Raw genomic sequence first — 11,123 nt, 5'->3', positions numbered from 1 at the left:
GAGGGAGGGAGGGAGGGAGGGAGGAATTTCTACCGATGTATATATAACAGGCACCTAGAAAAGTATAACAATCATAAGGCTATACATGAGTATTTGTGGAGAGGGAGTGACTAAATCCTCAGAGAGAGTGAAGTGTAGCTGTGGTTGTAGGATCTGAGGCTTAGTCTCCACTCCCAACTCTGCCACTTAGAATTTGTGTGTCTCCCTGAATGTCAGTTTCTTCTTCTATAACAAGAGGCCATAATACTCGCCCTCACCCAGCTTAATATCTACGTTACACAATTGTTATTGGAAAAGACCTTGTAAGCTATAAAATGCTATGCAAAGAGGAAGGGTTATCATTATGAGATTTAAACTATGATCTTAATGCGTGAGGCAAATTTAAGTCATGAAAACAGAAAGCAGTAGGAAGGATTTCACAGGTGATTTCTTTCCCTGAGCTTTCTAATCCAGCCTGCTAATCCCTCTGCAGTCCCACATATGGGAGTCTGAGGACAGGGCCCAGCCACTCCTATAGCTTCTGCTTCCCTCTGCACTGGTTCATCACCCAGCCACCTGCCACAGGGGGATTCTACCTGCTAGCCACTGGGGGAATGTGTGGGCCAGACTGCCCTGTGGGTTTGGAGGAACAGGGAAAAAATCCAGTTCTTGCCCAAAGGGGCCTTTGGCAAGGCAGACTGGCTTTGAGGCTCCCCAGCAGATTATTCTGGACCAATGTGGCTGAGTCCACACTAGAGGCCCTTAGAACACCTAGAAGCCTCTGTCGAAATGGGTGGGGCCCCCTTTCTCTTCACCAAACCCTTCCAAGAGCCTCTGTAGGCTTTTTTGGTCTGTTTTGGTTCTGGCCTAAACCCTTATTAAAGCCCTAGTGTGCCACACAATACTCTCGGCCCCATCAAGCTCCACTGTATCCAAACAGGATACAAACCTCAAACCTCAACATTGAATGTATAGATATTTAAAAACTTACATGGAGGGGTAAGGGGTAGAAACTACTATGTGTAAAATAAATAAGCTATAAGGATACATTGCACAGCACAGAGAACATAGCCAATATTTCATAATAACTGTAAATGGAGATTAATCTATAAAAATATTGAATCACTATGTTGTACACCTGAAACTGACATAATATCGTAACTCAACTATACTTTAATATAAAAAAAATTAAAACTCACACGGGCACATGAGCTAAGGATGAGCAAGCAAATACCGTTTTATATGTTGCTGGTATGTTCCTAGAAGAGGTTACTTACCAGCCGCGTATTTACCACAGGAAACAGCAGGGCAAGAAGAGCTCCATTCAACATGTGCATCTGTAGCCTGGAGAGGAAAAGAGATAAAGTGCAGGTCACACCCTGACTCTGATGCAGAGGCAGACAAAACTGTGTCAGGTTATGCCATGCCAGATGGGAGAGCATGTAAACAAGTGGCTCTCTGTGTAAAACGGCACTGGAGTTGGCACACACGCATAAATAAATGAAAAGCAGCATACTCTGCATTAACTGAAATATTCTGAAGAGCACCACCGCCACCTCAAAATCCCCCAACCACTTTGTGAACACGCTTTGGTTACAACACTTCATTGCATAATGAGCTCTGGGCTCCCTAAACATGCGGTCAGTCCCAATCTCAGCTCCAACTGCTGAGGCTCAGGCAGCATTACAAAGGGGAACTGCGGGAGCCAGGTGTTATTACACTAGTGTGTTATTACAGTAGAGACCTGTTTCTTAGAGCAAGGCTGCTTATTTCCACAGCCATGCCCAAGGCTTCTCCCCAGACAGAGACCTGGGCATAAAAAGGCTAGCTAATACAACCCAGGGAGCCAACTGCAGCGTTTGCAAATGCGCTCTCCCACCTTCTTAGAAACACCTTCAGGGGCTGCTGCGGGAGGTGGGGAGGGCAGAAGTGGCAGCCTTCCAAACTTTCATCTATTTTACATACTGGGTTCTGTGATTTAAAAGCAAAACACAAAAGAAAAAAGAGACAGAGACAAGAAAACCATGCGTCTCCAGCATCGGGTAGGGATACCGTTTCCCAAGTCCAGACTTGTTAAAACCCACACTAGGAGCCCTTTGTAAGGGGGTTCCTGATTTGCTCACGAACAAGCAAGTCAGGAACAAATTCTGCTTGTGTGAGCTGTGGGGATGGATTTAAGCAGCTCCCTTCATCCAGGCAAGTGGTCCTTTACTACTGAGGGAGAAGCAAAGAATGACAGTCTGTTCCTCCTGGAGAAAAGCTAATTTGACGGGTCACGTACAACCATCGCTGAGTCAACGTGGCTTCTGGACCTCAAGCTCACTCTCGCGCTCTCTCACACCCACACTCACAGCAGCCTCGTGATACCAGGATCTCTGTTATGCCCTGACTGGGACCTAGAAGAACTTAAGCTCTTCTCTTGGCGCTCACGGACGTGTGCCTAAGACTAACAGAAATGTTATAAGGAGCCCCAAGGGAACAGCACACAAGCCCCAAGGCTGCTGTTTGTTTCTTTCTGCTGCTTGTTGTTACCAGTGCTGCGATGATGGTGATGATGTGCACTTAACATATTCCAGGCAAGTATCAAATTAACTGCTTTAAGTAAACTCTCTCGCCGAATTTTTACAGCAATCTTGTGAGATGGGTACAATTAGTGTTTGCATTTTGCGGATGAGGAAACCAGGCTCAGAAAAGTGAAGTGACTTTGTCAATGTCACACAGAGGACAGTAGAGCCACAATGCAAACCCAGGTTTATCTGACTCCAGACCCCTCTCACTGTCTTGTATCAGAGCCTGACTCCCTTCCTCCATTGCAAATATGACCTCAGGTAGAGAGTCACAGATGCTCCATTTTCTTTCCTTTTGGTTACAGGGGTCTCTCTTACCACCTCCTTGGAGGCACATCAATGCAATGTCCCTCCCCGGGTTGCCCAGACTACCATGCTTTTACAACAGCATCCTTCTAGGGGGCACCCCATGCTCTCAGAAACTGACTGTTGAAAACTCTGGCTCGAGCCTCAATGCCTGGAGCAGGGCTCATTAACAGCGGTTCCAGGGCTGGGGTGAAGTAACGTGTGGCCTAACTCTGCCCCCTGGACCCTCCTAAGTGACAGCCACAGCAGAAACACTCGCCCTGGGAGAGGAAACATCTCACTGATAGTCGAGGTAAAGCTGAACCCTAGTGCCAGGCTTTGCCACTGACCTTAAAAGAATGCTGACATTTACACAAGGCCAAGTAGATATTTGGGCAACAAAAGTTAAATCTTGAGGATAATGGAACTGATCCCAAAGGCCCATGGAAGGCCAGAGATAAACAAGATAAAAGCCAACATCAAGATTCAAAATAACCAATAAATTCCTAGATAAAGACAAGCCTTGTTCTGGGTCCTCAAAATTCAGTTCCACAAGCTACATACAGGCCAAAGGGTGAATTATACTTAATATATAAAAGGGTCTTGCATATCACTAATTATAAAAAATATCTAACATATATTGAGCACTTTCATGTGCCAATCACTGGACTAAGTATTCAAATGCATCATCTCATTTAATCCTCACAGTTTTTATTATAATCAGTATCATTTTCAATTTCACAGCTGAGAAAACCAAAGTACTAAGTGATTAAATGACTTGCCCAAGATCAAACAGATAATAAATAAGTGGCAGAGGGAGAAGTCACACTCACCAAGTTTCAAGACCGTGTTTTTGCTGCTGTACCGTGCACTTCAAATCCATGATATGAACATTACACATGTTGCGTGCGTGCATGTGTGTGCGTGTGCGTGCGTGTGTGTGTGTGTGTGTGTGTGTGTGTGTGAGACAACAGACCAGGTAGGAAAAAAGGCTCTGGGATGCCCATGGGGCAGGGAAGGTCATGCCTAAGAGCGACGGAACCCCTATTACAAGTTCTGTTGCAAAACTGCCCCAATTACACAGCTTCACTGCCCTCTAAAGACCCAGGACACAGCCCAACAGGTAAATGACTGACTACATCAGAGGCAAAGGCTTTTGCTTTTGCTTTATACCACCTCCATCCTGCCACTCAGATTTCTATTGGGTATTGGAAATAGAAAATGAACCACTAGAAAATCCAGTGAGAGTTCCCTCATCTGTACAATGGGAATAATAACAGTACCAACTCACAGAATTATTATAAGGAGTTGATATGTATAAAGTGCTTTAAAAAGTACATGGCATACAGTAAGACTCAGATACATGTTTCTTAAATAAATGGTGAAGAGCTCACCTAAAAGTCTCATATTAAAAGACGAGAGGGATCATGAACCATGGAGGATAGTCGAACTGTTTTAAAAATTCGAAGTGTGAGAAGGAGATCGAGAGAGAGCAAAAGGACAGACTGAAGGCCAGAACCAAAGAGTAGAGCTTGGAGATGGACTCCAGGTCAGTTTAGTCACACTTATAAATCGTCTTCTTGCCGGCCAGAACACTTGGCCGTTACCACTGTCACAAATATTCTGTCAGCTTTTTTTTGTTTCTGTGTAGGATACTGTACTAAGTTACCTTAGTTGGTAACAACCTGGGGCAATATGGCAAGTGTTATGGGTTTGATTCTCTTTCAGGTCAGTTAATTTCATTAAATTTAGTCCATACACATTAGTCCATTAGTGTGTGTCTAATATCGTTCCTGGTGCTATAGAGAAAAGGAGATCAATATAATTAAGACCTAGTATTTGCCTTCAAGAAGCTGACAATCGTATTGAGAAGCCAAGAAATAAAATAACTAGAGGAAATGTAGTATAATGGTTAAGAACTTGGTTTGGAATCAAACCTACATTCAAATCCCAGCTCTACCACTTACTGGCTGAGTTGACTCTGGACAAATCACTTAAAATATGTGATTCAGAGACTTCCCTGGTGGTCCAGTGGTTAAGACTGCGCTTCCACTGCAGGGGGCATGGGTTCGATCCCTGGTCAGGGAATTAAGATCCTGCATGCCCCACGGCATGGCCAAATAAATAAATAAATAATACAATTTTCAAAAATAAAGAAAAAAATATGTGATTCTGTCTCCTCAGTAGTAAAATGGGGCTAATAACAGTACCAACTAAAAGAGTTGTTGAGAGAATTTAATGAGGTAAGACCATGTAAAGTGATCAACATAGTGCCTAGGACATAGTAAGCACTCAATACATGATAGCTATTATAATCCTTAATAAAGCAAGGTAAATGAATATCACATTATTATTCACAATGACAAATGAAGCTATTAAAAAACCCTCATCAGATGACATATTTGAATTTAGCACTTGATTTATAACCAAGAATCAAAAGACATGGAACAGATAAAGTTCTCTGAGTGCCTGGAAAGGAAAATTCATAGAACGAAATTCTCAAAGGAAATTATAAAATATTTTGAACTGGACAAAAATTAAAATACGATATGCCCAAATGGGTGAGATGCTTATAACGTGAAATTCTTATACTAGGAAAGAAGTATGGTCTCAAAGCAGTAACCCAAGATTCCACCTTAAGAATCCAAAAAAAAGAAGAGCAAAATAAACCCAAAGCAAGCAGAAAGAATGAAATAATAAAGAGCAGAAATCAATGAAAGTAAAAATGAAAACAATAGAGAAAAATCAATGAAACCAAAAGCTTGCCTTTGAAAAAGGCAATATAATTGAGAAACCACTAGGCAGAATGACATGCATAAAAAGAGAGAATGCAAAAGTTATCAATATCAGGAAGGAAAGAAGGGATATCACTACAGTCCCTCAGGAATTAAAAGGATAATAAGGATATACTATGAATATTTCTATGCACATAATTCAAGAACTTAGAACAAAATGGAGAATTTCCTCTAAAACCGCAAACCACTAAAACTCACCAAAGATCAAACAGATAACCTGCATGGTCCAAACCCTGCCATTTGTGACAACCTGGATGGACCTTGAGGGGATCATGCTGAGTGAGGTAAGTCAGAAAGAGAAAGACAAATTACTGCATGACCTCAATTATATGTAGAATCTAAAACAAACAAATAAACAAAACAACAAACTCACAGATTCGAAGAACAGGCTGGTGGTTGCCAGAGGGCAGGGGGTTGGGGGTGGGTGAAATGGGTGAAGGTGGTCAAAAGGTACAAACTTCCAGTTATAAAAGAAATAAGTCATGGGGATGTAATGTACAGCGTGGTGATGATAGGTACCATACTATATTATTTGAAAGTTGCCAAGAGGGCATATTTTAAAAATTCTCATCATAAGAAAAAAATATGCAACTATCTGTGGTGATGGATATTAACCAGACTTATTGTGGTGATCATTTCACAATATATACAAATATCAAATTATTATGTTATATACCTGAAAGTAATATAATGTTATATGTCAAGTATATCTCGAAAATAAAAAGCATCTGTAGTCAAAAATCTTCTGAATAAGACTCAGATGGCTTCAGTGATCAATTCTACCAAGTATTTATACAACCTGGTCCAGAAAATACAACAGAAGCAAGCATTTCTCAACTCATTTTATGAGGCTATTATTACCCAGATACAAAAACTGGGGGGCAGGGGGAGGGGAGGGGGGAGGAGGAGGAAGAGGAGGAGGAGGAGGTGGAAAACTAAAACTAAACTAATATCCCTCATGAACACAGACCCTAAAATCCTCAATAAAATGTTAGCAAATCTAATGCAGCAGTATAAAAAGAACACTGCTCTACGACTAAGTGGGGTTTGTCCTGTCCTGACTCAGTATCTGAAATTCAATTAATGAATTCTACCAAATTAACTGTGTAAAGAATAAAAAAGTATATGATCATATCAACTGATACAGAAAAGGCATTTGTCAAAATTCAACATCTATTTATGATAACAAAAATACCAACAAACTAGCCATAGGAGGGAACTTCCTGAACGTGATAAAGGACATCTAAAAATTACTATGCCCAAAATCATACTTAATGATACCGAATGCTCTCCCCATTAACATCAGGATCAAGATGAGGGTGCCCACACTCAGCACTCCAATTCAACATCATGCCAGCAGTCTTAGCCAGTGAAATAAGGTAACAAAAATAATAGAGATTGGAAAGGAAGAAATAATACTATCTCTGTTTGCAAAGAATTATTATATTTGTAGAAAATCCCAAGGAATCAACAGGAAAGTTCCGAAAACTAATATATGATTTTAGCAAGGTTGCAGGATTGCAAGGTCAACACACAAACATCAATAACATTTCTACACAATAGTGGTGCAAAACTGGAAACCACATTTTTTAAAACATATACTATTTACATTATCTTCCCCAAAACTGTAATACTTAGGTATAAATCTAACAATATATGTACAGAATCTGTACACTGAGAATTGCAAAAGGCTGATTAAAGAAATCAGAGATCTAACAAATAAAAAGACATACCATGTTCAAGGATTAAAGGGCTCATCATAAGAAAGATGTCAATTCTCGCCAAAATTATCTATAGATTCAATGCAATTCTGATCAAAATCTCAGCAGGATATTTTGTAGATACAGGCAAACTGACTCTAAAATGTATATGAAAGGGCAAAGAAAGAATAGCTAAAATAATTTTGAAAACGTAGAAGGTAGATGAAAGAATCACACTACCTGACTGTGAGCCTTATTATATAAAATTATAGCGATCAAAACAATGCAATCTGGCCAAGAAAAGACATATCAAACGACGAAACAGAACAGCCCAGAAATAGACCCACACTGATAGATTTTGATTTGATTTGATTTGATTTTTCATCAGATTTGATTTTTCATCAGATTTGGAGGCCAGAAGACAGTGGGGCAATGGGCAGATATATATTCAAAGTGCTAAACAGGTGTGTGTTGGAGAGGGGTGCCTGTCAACCAAGAGTCCTATATCCAACAAAACTATCCTTCAAAATTGAGAGAGAAATTAAGACATTTCCAGAAAAGCAAAAACTGAGGGAGTTTGTTATGACTTGACCTGCCCTGCAAGAAATGCTAAAAAGGGAGTCCTGCAGGTTGAAGTGAAAGAACACCAGTCAGTAACCCAAAGCTGTATGAAGAAATAAAGATCTCAGTAAAGGAAAATACATGGGCAATTATAAAAGCTAGTACTAGTGTAACAGCAGTTTTTATTGTCTACATGATTTAAGAGATTAATACATTTTTAAAAACACAATTATTAGTCTAAAAGTTAGTGTTACTGTAACTTTGGTTTGTAATTCCACATTTTGTTTTCTACATAATTTAAGAGACTAATGCATTTAAATAGATTAAGTTTGGGGGCATACATGTATAAAGATATAATTTTGTGACATCATTAACTGAAAGGGGTAGGGATGAAACCGTAAAGGAGCAGAGTTTTTGTATATTATTGAAATTAAGCTAATAAATTCAATATAAAATGTTATAACTTTAGGATGCTAAATGTACTCCCCATGATAACCACCAAGAAAACTGTTGGAGAATATATGCAAAAAGAAATGATTAGAGTATTAAATTGTTACTCTACCAAAAAAAAATCAGCTAAACACAAAAGAGGACACTAATGCAGGGAATGAGTGACAGAAAGTTATAAAGCATATAGAAAACAAATAGCAAAATGACAGAAGCCCCTGCTTATTAGTACTAACTTTAAATGTAAATGGATTAAACTCTCCAATCGAAAGACAGAGATTGGCAGAAAGGATTAAAAAGAAAATACGATCCAACTGTATGCTGTCTACAAGAGACACACTTTAGATCCAAAGACAGAAGTAGGTTGAAAGTGAAAGGACAGAAAAAGTTATTCCATGCAAATGGTAACCAAGAGAGCAGAGGTGGCTATACTAATATCACACAAAATAAACCATCAATCAAAAGAGTTTACAGGACTTCCCTGGTGGCGCAGTGGTTAACAATCTGCCTGCCAGTGCAAGGGACACAGGCTTGATCTCTGGTCTGGGAAGATCTCACATGCCATGGAGCAACTAAGCCCGTGCGCCACAACTACTAAGCCTGCACTCTAGCACCACAACTACTGAAGCCCGCACACTCTAGGGCCCGCACACCACAACTACTGAGCCTGCGTGCTGCAACTATTGAAGCCCGTGCACCTAGAGCCCATGCTCTGCAACAAGAGAAGCCACCGCAATAAGAAGACCGCGCACCGCAACAAAGAGTTGCCCCCACTTGCCACAACTAGAGAAAGCCTGCGTACTGCAACGAAGACCCAACACAGCCCAAAAATAAATAAAAATTTATAAATAAATAAATAAATGTCTGCCCAAATAAAAAGAGTTTATAAGACAAGGAAGAAAATTATTTACTAGTAAAAGGTTCAATACAGCAAGAAGATATGACAATTATAAACATGTTGGTACCTGATAACAGACCATCAAAATATCTGAAGGAAAAATGACCAAGTTGATGGTAGAAATAATAGACAGTTCTACAATAATTGTTGGAGACTTCAATACTCTACTCTCAGTAACAGAACAGTCAGACAGAAGAAAAGCAAGAAACTAGAGGACTTGAGCAGCACAAGAAACCAACTAGAGCTAACAAACATATAGAGAACACTTTACGCAACAACAACAAAATTCACATTCTCTCAAGTGCATTTGGGACATTTCCCGGATAGACCATATGTTAGGTGGAAAGCTAAGCTTCAACAGATGTTAAAAGATAGATATTACACAAAATATCTTCTCTGACCATAACAGGATGAAGTTAGAAATCATTAACAGAAGTACAGTTGACCCTTTGAACAACATGGGCGGGGGTTGGTTTAGGAGCCCCAATACCCCAAGCAGCAGAAACCTGCGTATAACTCTATAGTTGGCCCTCCATATCCAAAGTTCCATGTTCACAGATTTAACCAACTGCAGATTGTACAGTACTGTAGTATTTATTGAAAAAAATCTGTGTATAAGTGGACCCATGCAGTACAAACACATGCTGTTCAAGGGTCAACTGAAAAATGGGAAAATTCACAAATTTGTGAAAATTAAATACATTCTTAAACAATCAATGGATCAAAGAAAAAATCACAAGGGAAAGTAGAAAATAAAATGCAAATCAAAGTCATAATAAGATACTATCTCACACCATTAGAATGACTACTATCAAAAACAGAAAACAGCAAATGTTGGCAAAGATATGGACAAATTGGAACTCTTATACACTGTTGGTGGGAATGTAAAATGGTACAGCTGCTGTGTAAAACAGTATGGCAGTTCTTCAAAAAATTAAAAATAGAATTACTATATGATCCAGCAATTCCAATTCTGGGCATATACCCAGAAGAATTGAAAGCAGGGGTTCTATGGGATATTTGTACACTGATGTTCATAGCAGCATTATTTACAATAGCTAAAACATGGAAGCAACCCAAGTGTCCATCAACAGGTGAATGGATAAACAAAATATGCTATATACATACAATGAAATGTCACTCTGCCTTAGACACTGTGACACATGCTACAACATGGATGAACCGTGAGGACATTTTGCTAAGTGAAATAAGCCAGTCACAAAAGAACAAATACTGTATGATTCCACTTGTATGAGGTACCTATCTAGAGTAGTCAAAATCGTAAAGACAGAAATGCTGGTTGCCAGGGACTGGGGATAGGAGGTAATGGGATTTATTGCTTAATGCGTACAGAGTTTCAGTTTTTGCAAAATGAAAAGAGTTCTGGAGATGAATGGTGGTGATGGTTGCACAGCAACATAAATGTACTTAATGCCACTGACCCCGTACACTTTAAAAATGGTTAAGATGTTACATTTTATGTTAAGTGTATTTTATCATAATAAAAAAAGATCTCATAGAACTGTATGCCAAAAAGTCAACTCTACTGTATGAAAATTAAATAAAATTCAAAAATATATGAGAAGCAAAACACTCAACTCTCCCAGCCTCAGCTTTTACACCTACAAAATAAGTGATCCTAGATTCTAAGCCTTTTAAATAGTGCTTTTTCCCTCTAGTTTTAACACTAAAATTTTCCAACATACAGAAAAGTATAAAAATAATATAAAAGGAACCTCTGCATCCAGCATCCCACTTTAATAAATTTGAACATTACTGATTTAGTTGAAGTTCCATGTAACCCTCCTGAATACCATTCATCTCCTCTACTCCCTAACCAGATGGAGCCTTTATTCTGAAGGAGCTGGAGTCCTTCCTATGTTTTTTTTTT

The 11,123-nt window shown here is 39.3% G+C and overlaps 1 protein-coding gene across 2 annotated transcripts in view; it reads right to left on the bottom strand.

The window, feature by feature from the left end:
• Positions 1-11,123, bottom strand: part of TMEM164 (transmembrane protein 164) — a 169,326-nt gene that overhangs the window by 59,783 nt on the left and 98,420 nt on the right. Inside the window, exon 3 of one of the 2 annotated variants that reach the window (XM_007466290.1) lies at positions 1,257-1,323. The exons of the other annotated variant lie outside the window; for it this stretch is intronic. Within the exon in view, the coding sequence (XP_007466352.1) occupies positions 1,257-1,323 (67 nt within the window). The remainder of the gene's footprint in view (positions 1-1,256; positions 1,324-11,123) is intronic. 2 annotated transcript variants of the gene reach the window in all.

This window comes from Lipotes vexillifer, unplaced genomic scaffold, assembly GCF_000442215.2.
Source record: "Lipotes vexillifer unplaced genomic scaffold, Lipotes_vexillifer_v1.1 scaffold298, whole genome shotgun sequence".
Taxonomy (NCBI): Eukaryota; Metazoa; Chordata; class Mammalia; order Artiodactyla; family Lipotidae; genus Lipotes; species Lipotes vexillifer.
The sequence above is the reverse complement of the archived record's forward strand: the minus strand, read 5'-3'. Positions and strand labels throughout refer to the sequence as shown.